This window comes from Desmodus rotundus, chromosome 12 (genome assembly GCF_022682495.2).
Source record: "Desmodus rotundus isolate HL8 chromosome 12, HLdesRot8A.1, whole genome shotgun sequence".
Taxonomy (NCBI): Eukaryota; Metazoa; Chordata; class Mammalia; order Chiroptera; family Phyllostomidae; genus Desmodus; species Desmodus rotundus.
The window spans coordinates 27,731,065-27,755,303 of NC_071398.1; the positions used below are offsets into that span (position 1 = coordinate 27,731,065).

The following is a 24,239-nucleotide window of genomic DNA, read 5'->3' on the forward strand; positions in this document are numbered from 1 at the left end:
GCCACCACTCGGAGGGCCATTTCTGCCATTTGAAATGCACTCCCCACCATCGTGACTTAGCCCCTCTCCTCCTCAAGGCCTCGGTTCACTGTCTTCTCCCTGCCCTGTGCCGGGCCTTCTCTGACCTCTCTCCTCAGGGGCCTGCCCCGTGCCTGCCTACCCTGGTATTCATTCCAATGTTCATTGGCTTCTATATTTATGGCCAGCCCCTCCCCCCCACCTCCTCCACTGGAGCATAAGCTCTGTGAAGGCAGCAGTCTGTCTGTCCAGTTCACCGCTGGGTTCCCAGGCTCATAGTAGGACACAGATGGACAGACATCCTACCTCCATCCCAGTGCGTCCAAATGCACATCCACCTCCCCCACACGCATTCTCTTCTCTGCCCAACTCCCGCCTCCGTTTCCGCTTCCCTGGCCAGCTGTCTCGAGGGAAGTCACTTTGTCTCATCTCTCCCTTCCGCTCCTCATTTTAAGAAAAATAGACTTTAATTTTCAGAACAGCTTCAGACCTACAGAAAAATCAAGAGAAGATTCCCATATGCTCCCACACCCAGCTCCCTCTATTGTTAATGTCTTAGTATGGTACACTTCTTACAAATAACGACCCAATGATGATACATTAGTGCTACCAATAATAATGATTATTGGTAATCATTAATATGGGTATTTTATTAGAAATTGATACTATAGTATTTAATGTCATTATGTTATGACATAATGTATTTTTCTATATACGTATCCATGAGGCTCACACTTTTCAGATTGCTGCAGTTTTCTCCTAATGTCCGTCCCTTTCTGCCCCGAATCTCACCTTCCTTTTGCTCATCGTGTCCCCCTAGGTGCCCATGACAGTGTCTCAGACATCCCTTGTGCTAATGACCTTGGCAGTTTTGAGAAGTGCTGGTCAGGTTATTTGTAGGAAGTCCCACAACTGCGATGTCTCTGATTTTTCCACGATTAGACTGCAGTTCTGGGGTTTGGGGACGAAGACCATAGAGGTCAAATGCGCTTCTCGTCACACCATGTCAGGGGTGCGTGCTGTCACCGCGGCCTGTCACTGCTGACGCTGGCCTTGATCACCTGGCTGAGGGCTGTTTCCTCATGTTTTTACCGTGTCGCCAATCGCTCTCCGCTCTTTCTGTGAATGATTCTCATGCTCCGGCAACGGGTGCTGTCGCTGCAGCTGAATCTCTGCCCGCGTCGTCCGCTCAGCACAGCCGTCCCAGGGGCCTCTTCTCAGGCTCTGTGTTCACAGGGCCTCTCACCGCCCTGGAGCCTGCAATGGCTCCCTGCTCCACAGGCATCAGACCAAACTGTGCCAGTGACCACTCACGCCCTGGCCCGGACCCCATCCCCATCCCAGACTGTGCTTAAGAGAATGGAGAAGGCACCAGGGTCCATCTTTGACACATCCTGGCCTCTGGGCCATGGAGCTTCTTCAGCTGTCCGAGCCTCAGTGTTCTCACCTGTAAAGCGGGAATGAGAGCAGTCTTTTCCGCGGGATAATTGCGAGTGTTTTGTGAGAGAATGCAAACCCTCAGCAAATGTTAACTATTATAGGTCATCAGCAGTGTTATTTCTTCTCTGCATTTCTGTTGTGCTCTAATTTAGCGCCATCCTATTTAGCACTGAAACACCCCCATTTGCTTTACCTGCAAGGGTCTTTTTCTCCAAAGTTTTTAAAGCAGAGTCTGACTTAAAATTCTCTGGGCATGGAACAGGCATCCACTCACATCTTGCTGAATTGACCAGTTAAGACACTGGGCAAGCCGGTCATATTTTTATTAGTCTTTCTTTAATAGCAAAAACCAAAATTAAACTGAGTTTTGTTTGTGGGGCTCTTGGCATGCGTGGAGGGGTTAGCGCTGGAACAAGAATGGACTTGGTGACCTTGCAGCCCTGTGTCTCCAGCTTTTGTGCCACAAGATATTTTAGGAACTGCAGCCCCCACTTGGGGAGTCACTACACTTATTTACGCCCTACAGGCTCTGAGAAGTCCCGTGGTAAAGAAAACCAGTTCACTGGATTTAACTCCACGTTTCCCAAACTGTTTTCACCATGGAACCCTTTCTCCATAGGGCACCAATTAACTTACTGCAAATGAGGATCCCACAAAATGCAATTGGAAAATGATTATAACTCCCCACCCATCCATCTTATAAACAGAAAGATTAAAGTTTTCCAAATCATTGTCACAAGGGCAAATACGATATTTTTTAAAAGAAAAGATCTCTTAAGAAGTCTCTAACCCTCCTGGGTCCATTGGGAAACCAGAGTGGAGATATCAGAGGCTCTCAGACGCAGGCAGAGCATTCAGATAGTCTCGTCCAAGTGTAAAGACTGGATTTAAAAAAAAACCCAGAGAAAATAAATCTGAGGCAGACTTAAGGCTTATGACTTTCCTCAGAGGGTTGAGGTGTTTACTCAGCTTTGACCTGTTAGGTACTTGCCAGTCCTAAGTAGACTTTAGTGACCTATAATCGGGATCACATATGCATATTTTAAAATGTTCTGTACAACAGACCCAGCTATAAGCCTTGGCGATCTCTACCTTCTTCCACGTGTCTAGTTGCGGGTGCTGCCAATTCTCTTCTTGTTCTCTCTGTCTGGCTCTTCCCTCCATGAGACCTTCCTATGCCTCTCTTGGGATGTATTTCTTTGACTGCAGGCTTTCCCTCCCAATGCAACTGGCCTACCTTTTCCATATCCGACATCATTTTGTATACCCCACTCACATCCCTTCCTTCCCTGCTCAAGACCCTTCATGGCCTCTCATTACTTACAAAGCAATGTCCAAATTTCTTAGTCAATGCCAAATGCAGCTGGGTTCCAACCTCACCTTTCACAAGCACTCTGCTCCAGTCAAGCTGGTCCCCACATGTGTCCCCAGGTGGACCAAACTTCCGTCTTGATTTAGTCCTATTTTCCGTTCATCGTCCCCTGAGGGCAGGGGCAGCTCTGTCCCACAGTGGCTTCAGCACCTGGGACAGCACCCGCCTCTGCCCTCTCCCAAGAACCTGTACCCCAAAGAGGGCAAACTGGGCCCAGTGCTCAGCACTCCTGGCTTCTGTCCTTTTAGTGTTGGTGGGAGAAGTCTTTTCTTTGTCCCCCCATCTCCCAGTTGCTTTGATCAAGCGTGTTATTACCATGTTCTCCCACCATCAATTGCCCAAACTGCCTTCTTTCCCCCCCCTGGAGGGCCTGCCTGATTCGCTCACAAACACCAGCTCATCCTGCAAGGTCTGTTTCAAGTCCCAGATCCTACCGGACATGCTCCTTCTCTTCCAGCTCATTCTCCCAGCGTCAGCGCCCCGCCCCCACCACGCCCCGTTCCCCACCCCCCCAAACCTTCTGTGCAGATTCGATCAATTAGAACAGCAGACTGTTCTAACCACAGCTCTCACACTCAGTCAAGGGAGGGGTCCATTCCCAGTGTCAACTTATTTTTATTACAGTGTTACTTAAATGTAAACAAGCATAGTTAGATACAAATTCCATGTACTTCACACTTATGTACAATTGTAAACCTAGCCAAATTTTCCAATCAAGTACACCTGCTTCAGGTTACTGTCACTTCCCATTAGACAGTGTTTTCTGAAAATGGGATCTCTGCTTGCCATTGGGACATGGCACCGATTTCACTGGCCAGCGTCTCTGGGTCTGCAGCTGGTGGAGCTAGGTGCCCCAGTTTTCTCGTTTTCTCTTTCATTGTGGGTTAGGAGCTGCCCCATGACATCATTTGACTTTCCCTTCCTGTTCTGGGGACTAAAAACCACAAATGCAAACTGTAGATCAGCCTGTACTTGCGTTTGACTGGCAATAGATTGTTATGGGTGTATATTAGCTTCAGCTGGCAGGGGATTTAGTCGTCTGTCACGTAGTGAGAATCCGGAAGTGGAGTGTCCAGGGCCCACATGGTGGCTCTGCCGTGCAGTGAAGGACCTGGGCTTCTCCCAGCCCTCACTCTGCCTTCCCTGGGTGTGGTCCTCCCCTTAGTGCGGGTAAGATGGCTTCTAGAACTCCAGCCACAATGACAACAGCTAGGCAGGGGGAACGAGGGAAATAAGAAGGGCAAAAGGGGCCAGTCAGCTCAGCCTCCTCCGAAGATCTCCCCCGGGACTGTGGTGTTATGTCTTGCTGTCTCGTTGTAGCGACTCTGCAAGCGGCAAGGGAGGCTGGGAAGTAGGGTTGTGTGGTGGGGCCGTCACGACTCCCAGTGCCATGGGGATTGTGTTAGGGAGGAACGGGGAGACAGGAATTACACAGGCAAGTGGTGGCCCCTGCCCTCTTGGGGACTGGGATCCCATGATAGTGAGCATATTTTTTAAAGATTGTTACTGATTTTTAAAATTGGAATCATAGACAACTCCCAGGCTCCTAATTGAGAAGCGCTGACTAAGGGTTCTCCTGTGAGTGTGCAGGGAGATGGCTGGTCTCTCCAGGTTGGTCTCACATGCTCAGACAACAGGGTCCCGAGGGCTCGGGCCCACCGAGACCTCCTGTGTCCTCCCTGGTGTCTGTTACAGCTCTGGGCCCAGGGCACTCGCCTCCGCGGCGATCCCCTCTGATCTGTGGTCAGCTCGGAAGATGGCTAAGAGTGCAGTTTTGGAAACAGAGCTTTGGTTCAACCTCTGTTCTGCCACGAAGTAGCTACATAACCTTGAGCAAGTTACTCACTGTGCCTCAGTTTCCCCCTATGTAAAACGGAGAAAACAATAGCATCTTTCGTGGTGGGGGTGAGGATTTAGAGATGAGATGTGTGACATGCTCCGCACAGGGCTTGGTACATAGTAGGGAGTACAGAAAGATTAGCATCTTCCTCCTCATTTTCTGAAGAGTGTGTGTGTGTCTGTGTCCATGTTTCTGGTGTTAGTATGGCCTTAGGCTGTCACTCAATAACCTGACAGCGACGCTCGAACCACGAAGACTGTATGGGCATCCTCCAAGGTGGGCAGCACGGGGAACGTTAGGTGAAAGGCGCTGGTGCGTTGAAAGGTATATTCTAAATTACCCATTGCCTAGTTAAAAAATGTTATATTCAAATTTAAAATAATGTAAAAGAAGGTACAAGACTTTCATGGTTTGGGGGGGCCACACATTAAAAGCTTTTCTGATTCTTAAGGCATCTGAGCTCATGTTCCGATTTTTGTCCCCTGATTCCGGGGTGTTCCTTGTTTGTTGTCTGTTGGCAATTGACATCAAGGTGTTAGATTCCATTCTGTGCTTTTAAAACCAGTTCAGAGGGTGTGAAGGCAGATTCCACTGTCTTTTCCCTTTGCTGCCCTAGGTCACAGACCTCCTGGTAGACGAGTCCAGTTTGACCGGAGAAGCTGAGCCGTGCAGTAAGACAGACACCCCGCTGACCGGCGAGGGGGACCTCACCACCCTGAGAAACATCGTCTTCATGGGGACCCTGGTGCAGTACGGGAAGGGGCAGGTAGGCCCGGGGCGCACTGGGGGCCTTGGCTTCCCTCACCAGCAGGCTTCTGACCTCAGATCTCGCACTTCCTCTCCTGAACACAGGGGGTCGTGATCGGAACCGGGGAAAGGTCTCAGTTTGGAGAAGTGTTTAAGATGATGCAGGCTGAAGAGGTAAGGGCGACTGGGGCTCTGGTTTTCTTGTAAGCTGGGTGTGAGATTATTCTTGGCTAGTGATACCCACCCTGCCCACCCCTTAGGAATGAGTATACCTTAAAAATTATGAGTATATATTTTAAAAATTCATTTTTATTTTAAGACATTTATTACGATTTTTTCATAATATAACTTACAGGCAATAAGGTACACAGATATTAAGTGTAGAGGTCAATGAATTTTTATGTAAGTGTACCCCACGTAATTGTCACTCAGCTCAAGGTATACACGAGCCAGGGAGAAGCTGAGGGACGCTGGCGTGTCTCCTGACAAAGCCCTTGTTCCCATCCTTTCAGACACCTAAAACTCCTCTGCAAAAAAACATGGACAACCTGGGGAAACAACTGACCATCTTCTCGTTCTGCATAATTGGTGAGTGAAGCAGTGTCTGCTCTCTGTCCTGGGGACTCGGGGCAGCCGTCCTGAATGGCCACCACTGTTTCTCACCCAGCTTGCCGCTCACCTGGGTGAAGATGGGGGTTTGGGACCGGAGACTCTCTGACAGTGACGGAGGTCACTGTATTAGTCAGACTAAGCCAGCTGCTGCAACAAGCAGCCCCTGCAGTGCAATGACAAAGTGGGCAAAGTTTACTTCCTGCTCACGTCCTAGTCCATGGTCATGTCCGTGGGCTAGAGGCTTTCCTGGATAGCTCAGCTCTAAATGCCAACTCAGGGGCCCAGGCCCCTACTGTACTCTTGCTCTCCCTTCCTCTGGGTCCTTGGAGGCTGGTCATCCTCTGTTTAGCCAGTAGCTGGGGAAAGAGGCTTGCGTGGGAAATTATTAAGTCATGGGCCAGGAAGTGCAGTCCTCACTTTTGTCCATTTTCAGTTGGTGGGAATGGAGTCCTACAGCCTGCCTATCTGCAAGGGAGACTGGGAAATGTAGTTTAGCAGTGTGCCCAGCCATATTTCTATGCCGCTAAGTAGGCTGTATTGGGCTCCTGCCTCATGGCCTCCGGCAGCGCACCAAAGACAGCATGAACATGGCGCTGCAGGCCTAAATGCAGGCCTTCCGCCCGCATCCCTGTGCAGCTGCCCTGGTCCCCTCGCCGGCCCTTCCTGCTGTCTCCAGCTCTGGCTTTGAGTCTGTGTCCTTCGTTCTCAGCCTGCAGGACCAGCCAGTGCCTTGCCCATATTAGGTCCTCGGTAAACATTTATTGAGTTAATGAGTTAATAAAGAACAAACCAAAACCAGGGCCTGGTATTTAGGAAACACTGGGTAAATGATTGATGAAGGAGAAAATGGAAAAGGGAATGTATTTAATCATGAACATGGCAAGATAAAACAATTGGAAATAGAGACCCATCTGCCTGTCACGGAGGCAGCACTGTCTGCCCATCAGACAGCTCCGGGGCGGGTTGGGGGTGTGGTGGGGGGGTGGTCCTGGGTGCACAGGGCTCAGGGGAACTCCTGGAATAATCTGTGGATTATGTACAGCAGCCCAAAACAAGCTGCTTGTTTCTTCTTTACTGGAACTGGCTTGATCCTTTCCTAAAATAGTAAAACCATTCTTTTTTGTAGGTGTGAAGTTATCTTCATTAAAAAGGGAAAAGTGGTTACAAAGTCCTTGAGGTTATTCATCATTGCCCCAGGTCTATATTGCAGTGAACTCTTTAAGGAAATGATGTTGAAATCCGTCCTGCCTTTGAGATGTTGGAGACTCTGTGTGTGTGTGTGTGTGTGTGTGTACACACACTTTTTTTTTGTCTCTTCCCCAGGTGTAATCATACTCACGGGGTGGCTGCAAGGGAAGCGCCTTCTCAGCATGTTCACGATCGGGGTCAGGTAAGGGCTGCACGCCGTCCCTCCCTCACCAATGCAGCAAGACAGCATGGGGAAGGTGAGCCCTCCTCACCCGAAGCCACTCTCCCCAACGGCACACTGTCTGACAGGCGGGGAGCCCAGGGAAAGCTTGCAAAACGAGTGGGAGCATATGATTTGCAGTTCCTGCTCCTGTCACTTTTTGCCCATGAGTTTGGATCTTTCTGGCTAGTAACGTGGACTCCAGAGCCAGCCTGCCTAGGGTTAAACTCCGGCCTTACCACTTGCTAGCTATGTGACCTTAGGCAAGCCTATGTACTTTCTGTGCCTCAGTCTTCCCCTCTGTAAAAGGGGAGGGCTGAGACAGCCCCTCCTGGGGTCTCGGTGAGGATGATGTGAGAGCAGGCATGGGTCCCTGCGACCATAAGAAGCGCACAGTGTGTTTCTCCTGTTACTCCTTTGAAGCGCGGTCTGGGTCCTTCTTTTACAAAGGAATCTCTAGGAGAGGTAAGGGACATGCCACTGAGGCCACACAGCTGATGGCAGGGCTGGGGATCAGGGCTCTTTACTTTAAGCCCGAAGAACCTGCCTTTCCTCCACATGGTGACTCTAACGAGCGTCAGCCAGGCCCCCCGGCCCCAGTGGACGATGCAGAGGTGGGCAGGGAGCAGGCTCCGTGCTGTGACTAAAGTTGCCCCAGCTTTTCCATGGCTGCTGGCCAACACAAGGGAGGCAGAATGCCAGGGATGGTCACTAACTGGATATGTCCCCAGGGAAGGGCGGCTGGTGACCCTTGTGGACACAGAAAAGCCAGCACATTTCTAGGCTCGTGTTAAGCCCCGCAGTTCCCAGACGGTGACCCCTCTGCTGCCGGTGTCGGCAAGGTGCTTCAGGTGATGCGTGCGAAGCTATTTTAACGTCCGTGAGCAAAAACACATCCATAGCACATCAAACCCATGCAGCAAACGAGCTTAGAGGCCCATCCAGTAATGAACGGGTTAAAAACATACAGTGGAATGTTATTCAGCCTTGACGCCTGCTACAACATGGGTGGCCCTAGAAAACCTGATGTTAAGTGAAGGAAACCAGACACCAATGGCCACGCATTATGTAACGTCAGTAATAGGAAATGTCCAAAATAGGCAAATCCATGGGCACAACTTAGACTCGTGGTTTCCGGGGGCCAGGGAGAGGGGATGAGGCGTGACTGCTAAGTGACGGGAGCTCTTTCAGAGGTGACGAAAATGCTCTAAGATAGATTTTGGTGATGGTTGCACAACTCTGAATATACCAGAAACCACCGAGTTTACATACTCACTTTAAAAGGGGGAATTTACGGTATGGGAATTATATCTCAAAAGGGACAGCGAAAGAAAGCACCGAAGGTTGTTATTACAAGGACCCTGGGGCTGTTCTGGTTTGTATATAAAAGTCAACTGCTGGCAATCATCCGTGTGGTAACTGTCACTACAGTAAATGACAGTGATGCACCTGACAGTGGCCCGGCCCCCCGGCCTGTGCTGGGACCTGGAGGTCGCAGGGTGCTGCCTCCCCAGTGCTGGCCAGTGTGAGCAGCAGAACCTCGCTTTAAGGCTTCAACGTACGTGTCTCTGGTACCTGGTTGAGCTTGTCTGTGTGTAATGAAGGGACACCGTTCCCCTGCCGGTTAGCAATGGAACAGGTTCAAATGCAGGTTTTCGGCCGTGCTGCACCGTGTGCGTTGACGGAGGGGTGGGCCAGCGAAATCAGCGCGTGGGAGGGTATGTGTCCTCCTCAGACTGTTCTGTAGCTGTTGTTTGAATGAATGAAAATCGGAAAAGTCTGGTTTTAGACACTTTGCCATTTCTTTAACAAACTAAATCTCATTAGGACCAAATCCTGGGGGCGTAAAGTTTTTTTAAAACCTTAAGATAAAAAAGAAGAGTTGGTTTAAAGAATGCTATGTACTCAGAATACAGAAGGTACCACAGGTGCAACAAAAATCATAAAAGCAAAGTAGAGATGACAGACATTTGAAAATCCCCGTCTGAAGTAGATTCCAAGCCAAAAAATAAAGTCCACCTTCTCCATTAAAAAAAAGTCCTAGGGTGAGACACATCCAAACCACATCAGAATAGCTTAAAAAGATAGTTCTCGGTATAAAAAGCTGCACTAACAGTTCATTGTCTTCAGGTTTTTGCTTTAAATAATCTATGAACAAGTGGGTTGCCACCAGGGTTTGGGTGTTTGCTCCCAGACACTTTGCAACCATGAAAAGAAGGTCGCTGTGCTGTCCAGACGGTCCTGCTGGATTTCAGGCCATTTTCCTGAAACGTGCCTGGCTCATCATTGCATTTCTGCAGCAGCCACGAGAAAGGGCTTGGAGGCTGCAGGTGACAGAGCCCAGGGTGTTCCCAATGCACCAGGCTGTGATCTCATGTCACTTGTGGTTTCCCAACTTTATATCCTGAGCAGTTAGGTGTGGCGAAGGGTATAAAAGAAAATAGAAACCGTCTTCACAGAGCTTTTGATGGCCACTTGCCCTTCTGTGTTGGTGTGTGTTCTGACCACGTGACCTAATTGTACTGCTTTCACTGAATCCATCTCATGCCCGGTGCATGGCGTTGGAGATCAAGGTGTTGGCAGGGTCTAGGGGAGAATGTGTCTGTGCCCCTCTCACAGCTTCTGGTGTTGCGCGTGGATTCATCACTCCAGGCTCTGCCGCTGTCGTCACATGGCCTCTTGCTGAGTGTCTGTGTATATGTCTCTTCTCTTGTAAGCACCCCAGTCATACTGGACTAGGATGGACACCCTAATTACTCGGTCACATCTGCAAAGACCCTATTTCCAAATGGGGTCCCATTCACAGGTCCTGGGAGTTGGCACTTCAATAATAGCTTTGTGAGGGGACACAATTCACTGACAACGCTGGGCAGAAGTTGCTGGGGAGAAACTCAGCAGAGGAGCAAGTTCAAGGAAGTACAAGCCGGAAGGCTGTGAGGGACTACCAGCGTGGGTGTCGGAATTGCCAAGAATATGATGCAAATGGAGAGAGCGGTGGGAAAGTCAGTTCTAGAATCTTCAAGGGGTTGAAGGGGGCATAACCAGGGGTCTAGTGACACTGTGACAAGGAGGAGGAGTGCAAGTAGAACACGTGACCTCAGTTTATCGATATGAAGCTCTGTGGGATCCATTTCACAGATTGGGAAACTGAGGTTAAGGGTGACACACTTGCCCATAGTTACAGAATCGGGGTGCGGAAGAGACCGATTTCAAACCCACTGCATCCTGAGCCAAAGCCAGGTTCTTGGCAGTGCCCCTTGCTGCCCGCCCTCGGCAGCCATCGGTGGTTGGCTTGTTTATGTGCCCTACAGGTATTTGTGGGGCATCTGTCGACTGTGCCTTTGCTTCATCCAGCACTGCCGGAGCTGGATCGTGGAGTTTGCAGGCTGACCGGGAAAGTAAATGTAAACACTTTAAGTGAATGTTAACAAAATAATTGTGACTTATAATCAGTGCTACAAAGGAAACCATTGCAGAGTCAGAGACTAAAAGAAAGGCAGGAGGGGATATGCCTGGAAAAGGTGGCTGGGGGAGGTTTCTGCGAGGAGTTGAAGCTGGAGCCATGAGAAGGAGCCTGCTAAGGCAAGAGCAGGAAGGGCCTGAGGGCAGAGGCTCGGAGGCGGGAAGGAGCAGGCATGCCTGGGGGACACCAGTAGGTGACTGGGGCTGGGCTTGGTGAGCAGAATGAGGTGGTGGGGTCGGATGAGGGACAGATCCTGGGGAAGATGACGGGCTCCTTTCTCTCCCGATTCTCATTATTTCATCGGAATCCTTCTCGACCAGGCCCGGCCATCACCAGTATTCTCTTGGAGCAGAGAGATGAAAATTGTTGGCCATTCTTAACAAAGAGACTGAAGGTGATGGGAGGCAGGAACCCCGGCTTGTTTCAGAGGAGCGGGAGGAGGGGGCAGTGGGGAGTGGGCAGCTGGCTGCGCTGTGGAAAGGGGAGTTGGCAGCGAGGAAGTTGCATCCCAGATGAGTGGGTCACTGCAGAGGGGGGGTCTCGGACGTTAGCTTAAGAAACCCAGGGTCCTGGGAGAGCCAGTGCAACACCGGATACTGGTGGGCAGACTCGGGGGGCTCTAGGTGGGACCTGAGACGCTGCATTTCTGACAAGCTCCCAGCGGCTGCTGACGCTGCTGGTTCAGGAAGCACACTCTGAGCAGAGAAGCTGTGACAGGAAACTGTCCTAGTCGGGGTCCAGCAAGAAGCAGGGCCAGGGAAGAGGGCTCAGCCCCTGAAAAGAGTGCTCAGGCGACTAAGCCTTCTGAGCAGGGGTGACGGCCAAGGGATGGAGCAGCCCAAACATTCAGGTGCCATGATGCTCAAGAACCTCCTCGAAAAAATGGCGTGTTCCATCCCCATTTTTTTAAAGACTTTATTTATTTATTTTTAGAGAGAAGGGAAGGGAGGGAAAAAGAGAGAAGGGAGAGAAACATCAATGTGTGGTTGCCTCTCGCGCACCCCCTACCAGGGAACTGGCCTGCAACCCAGGCATGTGCCCCAACTGGGAATTGAACCGGAGACCCTTTGTTTCACAGTTCTGGGCTCAATCCACTGAGCCACACCAGCCAGGGCCCACCCATTTTTTTAAAAAAATTATTTATTTGTTTGTTTATTCATTTATTTAAATTTTTTTTCCATCATCATTTATCCCCCTATACATTTTTCCACGTCCACCCATTCCCCACCCCCCCCCAATCACCACAGTTGTCCGTGTCCGTGAGTTCTTTCTCTTTTTTTTCTTTTTTGCTCAATCCCTCCACCCTCTCTGCTCCCCCCACCACCCTAGAGCTCTCAGCCTGCTCTCTATGAGTCTGTATTTTGCGTATTGGTTCACTTTGTTCATTAGATTCCACACATGAGTGAAATCATATGGTGTTTGTCTTTCTCTGACTGGCTTATTTAGCATAATGTTCTTCAGGTCCACCCATGCATGCTGTTGCAAAGGTAAAATTTTCTTTTTTTGTGGCTGAATAGTATTCCGTTGTGTGAATGTCCCATAGCTGCTTTGTCCACTCATCTGCTGACAGTCCATTGCCCATCTTATAACCACGGAAAGCTCCACGAGCCAGAAGGCGATTCCGTATTTCCAGGTAAACAACAGAAAAGCCTTCCGTGTCCATCCCCACCCTCCCTCCCCAAGGTCATGCCTGATTTCAGTCTTAATGTTCCCTTCTGTCTCATTCATTCTCCTTGATCCGTGGGAAACTTTCCACTCAGAGAAAACCGATTGTTCATTTCCCTTGTGACTTTGCAAGGAGGTTTTCAGCAGAATTCAAGTCCCTCAGAAAGACCAAATTATAATATAGAACTGGCAGGGTAGCCGGTGAGGAAGAGATTCTCCAAAATAGATGGAATGAGAATCATTCTCTAAAACACTTCATCCCTACTCCCTCTGCCTTGAGTCACTGGGGGTGACCCGAGGTATATTGCTTGTCCTGGTCCATCCTAGTCTTTATTAGTTTGTAGATTCATTTTTGTTCTTAATTATGAAAGCTTCCTGGTACAAAATCCCCCTTCCCGTGCCATATAGGGGGAAAGTCCCCCTCATAGCCCTTGAAAATGTTTGCTCAGTTAGTCTTGTCAGCCTGGACCATAAAACCGAGGAAGCCTTCACAGCCGACTCGCCATCACCGTAGAAACCGGCACAGCCCCTGGACCACGGTCCCTCACCTTGGTTTATATAACTGGATGCTCTGTTGTCTCCGGGTAAAAGGCCACCGTCATGTACTGTATTTCTCTGATTCCAAGATGCACATCTTTTTCACATTTTAACTTCTCTGAAGTCAGACTTCTTACAAGTGACATGAGAAAGCCCCATGTTGCTGATTAATTGGCTGTGTCTTATTCTTTCTTAGTGGTGCCCAAGATAATGGTGTCCTTCACAAGCAGCGTTGTCTTAGATTGGCTGGAGTACATGTGTGTGACTTTGGTTGAACGGGCCTCCTCAGCTGGGCTCTCTGATTATTGACCAGCCCACGTAGAGCACTCGCACTGTGCGAGGCCAGTGTGGGCCTGGCCACCCGCCACATGCTCACCGGTGTGTTCATTCACTCAGCAGAAGTTCACTGCAAGCCTGCAGGACTCCGAGTGCAGGGGCGGACTGTGGTGGGTGTGGCTCCATGACGTTGCTGCCCAGCTCTGAGCAAAAGCACCCTCCCCCTCGCTCACCTCCAGCCTCCCCCACTGGCCCAAGGTCAGCTGGCCCTTGACCAGCCAGCCCTCTGCCCTCAGCCAGGCCTGCTAAGGGATGGGGAATCAGGGAGCAGTCAGCCCCAATTCTGGAGCCAAACTGAGGCAGAAAGAGCCCCTTCTTAGCAGCCTATCATATGTTGACACACTGTCCACAGGAGGGGACCCATGTTCTCAATCCCAGTTCAGATTCCCAAAAAAGAGAAGCTTATTGGTTCAGTGTGGATCACACGTTCTCCTCTAATCCTATCAACCGTGGCTATGGGAGAGCGAGGTCACACACTCCAAAAAATTTGGAGGGGTGATAAAGAAGAGAGCGGATACCCCAAAACGGATCTGCTACAACAGGCAAAGGCATAGCCGCGTCACTCTGCCTCCCTTGATTTTAATTTTCGGTCTGCCTTCCTCACCAGATGTGTCTAAACCATTAGACCAATAAAAAATGGAATTTAAGGGAGGACCTTCTGAACCAAAAATTTCTACTTTCTACTTATTGCCTGATTTTGGAACTTCCTTTCCTAGGGCCCAGAGACTTTTCTCTTTAATAAATGAAAGCAATTTAAATGCAAAAGCACTTACAGAAGCAAAACAACTGGCAGACTAATTCATACTCAAGTGTAGATATTTGATAGGTGAGGTCCCTTCCCAAAAGCAGGGGTTTGCAGGGATGGAGCTCAGAGCAATGGGTGTTGAAGAAGGAGGCAGGTGCATCATGGAATGGGGAACAGAGCCAAGAACAGGGACTTTGGGGACACTAGAGACAAGTTTCACCAGGTAAAGTTGTTGCCGATCCCAGTTGGAATTCATAACATTCTTAAGTGTGCATTAAAGGTGATCTCTCTGGCTTTTCCATCCAGCCTGGCTGTGGCTGCCATTCCAGAGGGTCTGCCCATCGTCGTCATGGTTACGCTGGTCCTGGGAGTGCTGCGGATGGCCAAGAAGCAGGTCATTGTGAAAAAGTTACCGATCGTGGAGACTTTAGGTGAGGGACTCCAGCTCCTTGAATTCATATCAATTGAGTCGAATGGATGTTTTGGTGCCATGTTAATTCAACCTGGGTATTTCATAAGCCTGAAACTTGGTGGTGATGGCTGTGTTTCCTCGTGCCAGGTTGCTGCAATGTCATCTGTTCTGATAAGACGGGGACTCTGACCGCCAATGAAATGACTGTCACCCAACTCGTAACGTCTGATGGGCTCCATGCCGAGGTGAGTGTTCTGTGCATTTACAAGGTTCAAGACAAGCGTGTGCCCTGCCAGCCCCCTTTCTTCCTGGGAAAGCACAGGGCGTCTTCTAGACAATAGTAAGGACAAAACAAGTACAGGTTACATTGTGCAAATTCCTCATTACCAATAGCTGCTTGGAGCATGACTGACTTCGGGGAGCCGTCTCTATTTTCCATTAACTTTAATAATGAGCACATTATAAAATTTACAAGCTAGAAAACAATCATCCTTAACCTCCCGTGTAAACTCGCCGTGATTTGGCTTTGAGTCTCACCTGCGCACTGGCACAGCTGCGCGCTCCCTGAATGGGTATCTTGCTCCTTTCTTCACAAAATATTCCACTCCGAGGGGCAGCAGTGACAGCCCGTGGGCCATTGCCTGCTCTTGTATGTGAAGCTTTGTTGGTGTGTCAACGGCTCCTTTCGCGTCACAACAGTGGAGCGGAGTCGTCACAAGAGGTTGCATGGGTTGAAATATTAAAATGTTTGCCCTCTGACTGTAAGGAAAAGTCTGCCTGCCTCCGTTCCAAACGCAAGCACTCTTCTGTGCTGTTACTTAGTTTCCTTAACCAGGCTTTCTCCTGGCTGCAGAATATCCCACTGAGGAAAATTATCCCAATTTACTGACACAAGGTATACCCACTAATGTGCATTCCTGCGGGGAACATCTTCATGCCTGAAGCCTTGTTTGTGGCTAGGGTTTTGTCCTTGGCATGGAGCCACTAGGGGTCAACCTGGGGAGCATATTTTTGACACTTGATGCCATCCTCTCTGTCCCTTTGCCCTGCAGGTCAGTGGAGTTGGGTACAATGGCCAAGGGACGGTCTGTCTTTTACCATCAAAGGAAGTCATTAAGGAGTTTTCCAACATCTCGGTGGGGAAATTAGTGGAGGTAAGTGTCAAAAAGCCCCATGGGAGAAATATGCATTTAAAACGGAGCTGATGGGGATTCACTCTGAAAAGAAGAACGGTTCTTGGACCAACTGGTTCTTGCTGGGGCCACCCCCAGGAGTCAGGCTGTCACAGTGGCCTGGAAACAGATGGGAATATCAGAGGCGAGAGAAGAATTAGAGCCCTCTGTCCGCCTTGCTGCCTGCTGGGAAGGCTTTAGAGCAGCCCGCACAGAGGAGGAGCTCAGTGATGGCTGGACAATGGTCAGGTGATGCGTGTTGCCTCCTGGTATTGTCAATAGTCATAATTACCAGCCGCACACATCCTCCCAGAGATGCGCATTAGTCCTCCCACATGGCAGTGTCGTCTCTGAAGCCTGAACCCAGCCGTCTTCCTTTATGGCATTTAATGAGCACCCACTCCTCACAGGCCCCACCTCCAGGGTCACTTAATTATCACAGCAACCCTGCGAGGCCTGTCCTGTTACCTCAATAGTCTGCAGATTAAGAAATGGGCTCAGCCCTGACAGGTGTGGCTTAGTGGGTTGGGCATTGTACTGCAAAGTAAAAGGTCGCTGGTTCGAACCCTGGTCATGGCACATGCCTGAGTTGCAGGCCAGGTCCCCAGTCGGGGCACCTATGAGAAGCAACCAGTTGATGTTGTTCTCTCACATCGATGTTTCTCTCTCTTTCTCCCTCCCTTCCTCTCTCTCTAAAAATAAACAAACAAAACCTTAAAAAAGAGAGAGAGTGGTTCTCCTGCTGGTAGCCAACCAGAGAGCCACTCTTTAAGTAAATAAATAAATAAACAGGCTCAGAGAGGTGGTGTGAGTGCCCACGATCACCCAGCCAGTGAGGGAGGGAAGCCGGGCCTCCCCCACGCTCTTTGCTGTGTTTCTTTTTCATTACTATTTCTAACTGAGCTATAACTCAGATGCGGCAGCATTCACCCTTTTCAAGTACACAGTTAAGTCGTGTTCAGTATGTTCACAAAGTTGCGCAGCCATCACCACCGTCCAATCCCAGGATAGCTGGTCACCCCGGACAGCAACCCCATGCTCAGTATTGGTCACTCACCCTTACCCGCACGGTCCCCACCAGTCCGCCTGCCTTCCCCCTGGGTTGCCTCTGGAAGGCTTTAAGACAACCAACGTGCAGCAGAGTCGAAAAAGATTTACTGTGCTTATTTTGAAGTGCAGGGACCCTGATGTGTTTCCAAGAGTAAATCTTGTCTCCCACCCCCACCCCAGCCAAGCTCCAGCAGTGGCCCACGTCTCAGTGTCTGACTTTGTCACGTGCCCGAGTGAGCCCAGGACCCCGAGGGGTGCCGGCTCTGAAAATTAACTACAGACATTCAGAAATCCCCCCTTGCAGGCAGGCTGTGTCGCCAACAACGCTGTCATCGAAAAAAACACCATGATGGGACAGCCCACGGAGGGTGCCCTGATCGCCCTGGCAATGAAGGTGGGAAATATTCTTTTTCCTTTTCATACATTCAGTTGGTTCCAGGGCTCAGCAGTTAGACCCTGAGCTCCATGACTGGGCAGAAACGTTCCCCGCTCTGTGCCCAGTGCCCAAGGGTTGAAGGGATGGGTGGTGGGTGGATGGGTGTGCCTCTCTGTTTTGTGCCCAGGGGACAAATGACAGAAGAGGTCTGATCAGATCCCTCTGTCGAGGTAGAAGCCCACCCATGGGTGCCCGTCCTATGGGAGTGGACTCTCACTCCTTCCCATCCACTCCACTTCCAGCTGCTGCCTCCTATGCTATAACGTGTCTTCTCATGGCTACCTCAGACACCCTCCTCAGCTTCCCTGCCATTTCCGCCTCTGTAGACTCCTCTGCTTACCCAGGCACCTCGAGCCGCCACACTGTCCCGCGCCCATCTGCTCCCCTGTCTCTTTCCTAGCATGAGACCCGGGGCCCCTCATCTCTGCCCCTTGCCCATGTCACAGCCCGGAACGTGTGTTCCAGGAGCCTAAGCTGGGTGGGCAGATGGGCGGGGAGAAGGGTTACCCTTTCTGTACATCCCTGTGAAGGTGAACAAGGCGCTGGAAGACATTGCTACACCATATTCTGTTCCTTCCACTCACGGAAGGAAATTCTCTCCAGAACGTCAGTAATACCAACTAGAACTTACCGCCCCCTTCAAAGCAGTAAGGGCCGGCCCCACTCAACAACTCCCACTGCACCGCAGGGGGGTGACAGCTGGCCGGGCTGTCACGGCAGGCACGAAACCCCTGGATACAGTCCCCGCCTCGCTCCCCCTACCAACCCCATGCAGCATAGAGAGGGCAGAGGTTCCAGAAACCTCTTTTCTTTATGTTTTAGGGTTTTACTCCTTCATGGGTCCAAACTATTTGGGGGCCTGGTTTGGGACTTTTGAATATACCTTTTAAAATCAAATAAGTAACAGCTGGCGTGTGACAGGTATGGTGCCGAGCGCTGTGTGTTTGTTTATCATCTCGCTCGCCCTCAAACCTCTCCTTCGCCATCGCTCCCTGTGCCAGTTTCCTAGGCTGCCCACATAAAGCGCCCTGTTGTGAACACATGCCCCCAAACAGCGGACATCTATTCTCTCCCCATCTGGAAACTAGAAGTCCAGACTGAAGGGGTCGGCAGGCCACACTCGCCCTCCCGCTGCTACCGGCAATACCAGGTGCTCCGTGGTCTGCCGAGCATCACTCTGAGCTCCGCCGGGGTCCTACTCGGCGTCCCCCCTGTGCGGCCGTCTGCACATGGCGCCGTCCTCCTCGCACAGGGACGCCAGTCGTACCAGATTAGGCCTGTCCTAAGACCTTGCCTTACTGAGATGACATCTCCCGGGACCCTACTATTTCCAAATAAGATCCCATTCACAGGTGCTAGGGGTTAGGACTTCAACACATCTTTTGGAGGGACACAGTGCAACCCATAATACTCTCCTAAGGAGCCTTTTCAGGCATTTTGTTCTAACCACTCCTTCTGTGGCAGGTTAAAGCCACAGAGGTATCGTCTATCTGTTCATGCACTGTGTGCACACCTATGCTTTACATATGAATAAGTAGATTTATTGCCCCCCACCTGGACCAGTTTCACCCCTCGTGGGGCAATGAGATGTACAGGGCAGGGCTGGTGTACAGCTGGGGAGACGGAAGCTCAGGCCCATCAACTAACTGGCCCCCAAACCGCCAAAGAGCCAGCAAGTGTCAGGCCTGGCAAGGACCCCAGGCTGTGACAACAGGCCACCCTGCTAACTCTGGGGCCTGTTTTGGGAAATGCTACATCTTCAAGTCTGAACAGTTCTTCCGATGGAAACCCCACAGGCTTCTGTTTCTGAGCAGGTTTCAGCTAGAAGCTATTTCAAAGACCATGTGGTTCTGCCCCTGGGACAAGAGAGAAAGACATTTCTTTTTTTTTCTGGTTGGGACATTTGAAAGCAAATGGCCTTTCTCTGTGAGCTAACTGCTTGGATTTCTCGTCTGCCCGAGATGGTTTGAATAATGAATAATTTAAATAGACTGAGATTTGCATAGAGATGGCTTTAGAATGACTCACTGAAAGTGTCTCATTTTATTATCCTAGATGGACTTAAGTGATATTAAAGATTCATATGTGAGAAAAAAAGAGATCCCATTCAGCTCGGAGCAGAAGTGGATGGCGGTGAAATGCAGCCCCAAGAATGAGGTGAGTTTGCTTCTCTGCCCTTTCCACCACCCCCTACCCCCAAATCAAGCAAAACGCAGAAATCAGGGAGAAGAGTTTTAAGTTTCTAGCTACTTCTATGAGGTTCCAAATACATGACAGTACAGTCGATAGCAATTCCATCATTGACTACCTTGGGTCTTCTTCTGAGATTGTTGTCTGAATCACCGGTTCTGCAAGTGGGGTTCCTGGACCAGCACATCAGCATCACCTGGGAAAGTGTCAGAAATGCGGGTTCTCAGGTGCCACCCCAGAACTCCCGAAATTCTAGGGGTGGGACCCAGTCACCTGTGTTTGCTGGGGATTCCGCTGCACGTTCAACGTGAGACGCACTGGTCTGTGATGTAGCTGTTGGTAACTCCTGCTGGAGCAACTGTGCGCTTCTGTAGACATCGACCCCATCGCTAACTCGGGGTCCCTCCTGCGCATCCCCGGGCTAAGTTCTTTACACACCTGAGCTCACTTAACTGTCACGGTGGGGGACCAGTTCCTCATTCCTGAAGGGGGTCCCCCACAAATGGCATGAACAGCAAGCTCACAGGCACATACATGTGCATATTCATGGCTATCCCTGGGTGGGAGTCAGCTGACTGGTCTTTTTTTTTTTAATTTTAAAATTTCCTGTAGCTTTTCAGATTTTCTACAATTAAACAGAGCTTTTTTAAAAAAGAGTTTTATTATTGCTTTCCACCTGTTCTTCCAGCCTTCCCCTTCCGTCCTGCTCTTTCGGGGATCTATCACGTTGAGTCCACGCTGAGCTTTCCCGTCTCATTCAGGGCGGAAGGCGGCTCCACCAGCTCATTCCAGGCCTTTGCCATGAGTGGGTGGGCATGTAAATTCCGGGTGCATAAAAGGCGTTATGGATTGTTCTTAGATGTCTCAACACCTTCAAATGTCCCCCTGAAGGCAATGCTAATATATTCTCATAAAAAATTATGGGAATGTGACTTTAAAAATAGAAGCTCCTTATAACTTTTCCCTTCTTCTCTCCCTACCCATCCCCCACCCGAGGTAACTCCCCTTAAGAGTCTGGGATAGAACTTTCTGAAATACGGGTAGGTATCCAGCAGTCAGTCACATACCTAAAACATAACACTGGCCGGGATACGACCAATTAATGAAGTGTCCTGGGTACTCTAAGTGACATTAACAAGGTGACTTACTGTAGAGTGGGGTGATAGGGGTCAAAAATCAGCCCCGTTCTTTTTATGGGCTGTATAGTATTCCATTGCGTGGCTTTCCTATGACTTGTCTGATGTGCCCTATGCCAGGGACAGCTGACAGCCCACTGTAAAGAGCCCCGCTGTGAACATCTCTCTGTGGTTGAGGTGACAGTCACCAAGAGCAGACGCCTCCAGTGGTAGATCTTTCTCCTTTTGTCTTTTTCCAGGAACAGGAAGACATTTACTTCATGAAGGGGGCCTTTGAAGAAGTGATCCGTTACTGCACCACGTACAACAGCGGGGGCATCCCGCTGCCCCTGACACCCCAACAGAGATCCTACTGCCAGCAGGAGGAGAAGAAGATGGGGTCGCTTGGCCTGCGGGGTCAGTGCCTGTGGCCCCAGCCCCGAGCTTTAAGTCTGCACGTAACCCTGACTTTTCAAGCACATTAATGCAGGGTCCTTAGTCAATAAGGTGATTGGTCAGAGTGGCAGTCAGCAGTGTGGCGATGAAAGTAAAGCAGGTGTGGAGTTTGCAGGGAGCCCCCGCCCACCACATGACACCCGTTAGTCCAGACGCGGCTCATGTGTGGGAAGAGGTGAAGCCCTGATCCTGAGTTTTCCGAGACAGGTGCCTGGGATGCCCAGAAACAATTGATTTCCCCAAGTGGTCTTCTTGCTCGTCACTTACTGTCAGGAAAACCTAGAGCCCTTTTAAATCAAGGCAGACATTTCATTCCTTGGCCATTTCCAATTTTCTGCAACAGGGCCAATTCCTTCCCTGACGGGCTGAACGTTAAAAACCGCACTTCCTATCACATCATTTGTCAGCCTGTCTGTTTTCAGAGAAAGTGTTTAAAAACACTCTGGAACACTTGTATTCCCTCAGGGGAAAACGAGAAGCATTGGACTTGCCACATCGGTTTCAATTGCCCCGGTTCTCCCCTTCAGGGAGCGCAGACTATATGTGGCCACAGCTTGCTGCAAGGCAGTGTGGGGGGGGACAGAGCTGTGGGGGAGGGAGGGCAGCGCCTGCAGCATGGGCTCAGGGCGCCTGCCTTAGGGAGGCGCAGCGGGGGCTTCCCGGCCACAGGCCCCTCCATTACCAGTAAGGTGACAGAGTAAGGTCAATTCCTTTGCCACCACCTATTGGAGCACTTGTCCCCGGGGGCTGGGCTTGGCTTCTGTGCCACCGAAACAGAGTCAAGGCCAAGACAAGCCAATGGAGCCCTCTCACCCATGTTCCCCTCCAGCACATTTTCTTAACTTTTGGTAGCTGCTCCCCCCAGCCTGCTGGAGGTAACAAAATGAGAGCAAAGCAAATGAAAGAGCAGGACAACTGTCAGCAATATCCCATCGTAGGCTGTCTCGCAGACTTCCTCGTGGCCACTCTTGCCGGGGTGGGGTGAGGACTGTATCCCACCACTGGACAGAGGTCTCATTTTCTGCCAGGGAAGTTGTCTCTAGCATGTCTCTCTCACTCTCTCTGGGTGACACCGCAGCCCTGCACGGGCCTGATGGCCGCTGCAAAGACCTTTGTCTCTCCCTGTAGTGGGGAGCTCAGTGCCCACGCCCCTCACAGACAGAGGAGGGGTTGCAACATAGTGGGGGCTGGGGCTGACTGGAGGTAAAACCGGTCCCCGCAGCCCCGCATGACACTTCTGTGGGTCTGGTCTCTCTGCAGTGCTGGCCCTGGCTTCTGGGCCTGAGCTGGGGCAGCTGACATTTCTGGGTCTCGTCGGAATGATCGACCCTCCGAGGGCTGGCGTGAAGGAAGCAGTACAGGTGCTCTCCGAGTCCGGTGTGTCCGTGAAGATGATAACGGGGGACGCCCTGGAGACGGCTTTGGCGATAGGTAACGGGAGGGGTGGAGGGCAAGGAGGAAAGGGCCTGCCACCCTTTACAGTGGGGTCACCACCACTGCTGACCCTCAGCGACCCTGGTCAGCAGTGCTTGCCCCAGCGCTCAGGAAAGATTCTGGGATCTGTGTACCCGTGTTTCACCTTTAAAGCTGTTGTCGTCTCTAAAATGCTGGCAGGTTGTCCTAAAGGGGAAAAGGCCTCATGTACTGGGTTGGCCAAAAAGTTCATTTAGTTTCTTCTGTAAAATAATAGACATTTTTTCATATTCACCAATAACTTTATTGATTTGGATATTTTGAGTATGTTGGCAATCTCCCACGTGGTATATAATGTTGATTGTTCTCAATTAATGTCTCGATTTGCTCACTATCAACTTCAAATGGTCGGCCTGACCGTGGAGCATCGTCCAGTGAGAAATCTCCTGCGCAAAACTTCACAAGCCACTTTTGACACGTTCGATCAGTCACAGCACCTTCTCCACACACTGCACACGTCTTCTTTTGCATTAGTTGTATTTTTGCCTTTCTTGAAATACTAAAGCATAATATGCCACAAATGTCACATATTTTCTTCAATACTAAAATGGCTACACAAAAGTTCACCAATTTTGATAGTTTTTTTTAGATGCACGCTGATATGACAGCTGTCATAATACAATCTAACAAAATTGTTTCAAATGAAGTTAAAGAAAACTAAGTACTACTGGAGCTGTCTTACGGAAAAAACCAAACGAACTTTTTGGCCAGCCCGATATAATGAGAACCTACTATGTGCCAGGGCTTTTCATCCATGATCTCACTTCATATTCACAGGCAGCATCGATCCCTGTGTACAGTTCCAGTCTGGCTTCTGCCATCAGCTGTGTGCCCTTGGCAGACCAGTGAGCCGGTCTGACCCTCAGGCTCTTCATCAGCAGAGGGCTAGAGCTAGCAGCCCTGCTCCCACCACTCCGCTTGTTACTGCTGTGAGGGTTGTCACACCTTGGCTCTCTTGCCCCTGTGGCGTGAGGCAACCTGGCACTGTGGGACCAGACAGAACCCTGTCAGGTTCCAGTGTGACCACTTGCCAGCACTGTGACCTCGGGGAAATTACTTGCCTCTCAGCTCCTTGATCTTTGAAGTGCGGGGTCAGAAGGCCTTTGCTTTAGGTTAATTCTGTGGATGGAATTAGATCACATAACATAGCAGGCGCTCAGTAAATGGTAGCCATTGTGGCATTGTTCTTGTTATTCTGCGGCCAAGGCAGGGACTGAGGTCAGGTGGGTGGCATGAGGGTGCGGGTAGGGACCACAGGCGCAGGCCTCGGAGCAAGCCCTCAGCATGGTTTCTCCCTACCACACAGGAAGGAACATCGGCCTGTGCAACGGGAAGCTGAGCACCATGTCCGGGGAGGAGGTGGAAAGTATGGAGCAGAGCAAGCTGACTGACCATGTCGGGAAGGTGGGGTCCTCCCGGGGGGTCGCTGGGAGGTGGGGGGTGGTGTTCTCAGCTTTGCATTCACTGACTCTGCTCTTTCACACCTCTATATCCAGGTATCTGTCTTCTTCAGGACCAGCCCGAAGCACAAACTCAAAATCATAAAGGTAAGCTGGGTGCCGGGGCAGGTTCTGCCTCACTTGTCCTCAGGGTAAAGTCCAGGGCCGTGGTGATGGCTCTGCCCCACAGGATGTTCCAGGGCCCACGATGGCAAAAGCCCAGCCATCCTCCAGCCGGGGCTTCCTTCCCTAGGTCCAGGGTAGCTGCCTCAGCTTTGGCCTTTTCCCAGCCTCTGGGGAAGGGAGAACTGGG

At 50.5% G+C, this 24,239-nt stretch overlaps 1 protein-coding gene across 2 annotated transcripts in view; it reads left to right on the forward strand.

Annotated features, from left to right (window-relative positions):
• ATP2C2 (ATPase secretory pathway Ca2+ transporting 2) overlaps window positions 1–24,239 on the forward strand; it is a 61,474-nt gene that overhangs the window by 29,542 nt on the left and 7,693 nt on the right. For both annotated transcript variants that reach the window (XM_053914490.2, XM_053914492.2), the window contains 13 exons: window positions 5,287–5,436; window positions 5,523–5,591; window positions 5,930–6,005; window positions 7,353–7,419; window positions 14,490–14,614; window positions 14,743–14,840; window positions 15,648–15,749; window positions 17,122–17,211; window positions 19,309–19,410; window positions 20,819–20,975; window positions 22,275–22,445; window positions 23,794–23,891; window positions 23,984–24,034. In XM_053914490.2, the coding sequence (XP_053770465.1) occupies window positions 5,287–5,436; window positions 5,523–5,591; window positions 5,930–6,005; window positions 7,353–7,419; window positions 14,490–14,614; window positions 14,743–14,840; window positions 15,648–15,749; window positions 17,122–17,211; window positions 19,309–19,410; window positions 20,819–20,975; window positions 22,275–22,445; window positions 23,794–23,891; window positions 23,984–24,034 (1,356 nt within the window). The remainder of the gene's footprint in view (window positions 1–5,286; window positions 5,437–5,522; window positions 5,592–5,929; window positions 6,006–7,352; window positions 7,420–14,489; window positions 14,615–14,742; window positions 14,841–15,647; window positions 15,750–17,121; window positions 17,212–19,308; window positions 19,411–20,818; window positions 20,976–22,274; window positions 22,446–23,793; window positions 23,892–23,983; window positions 24,035–24,239) is intronic.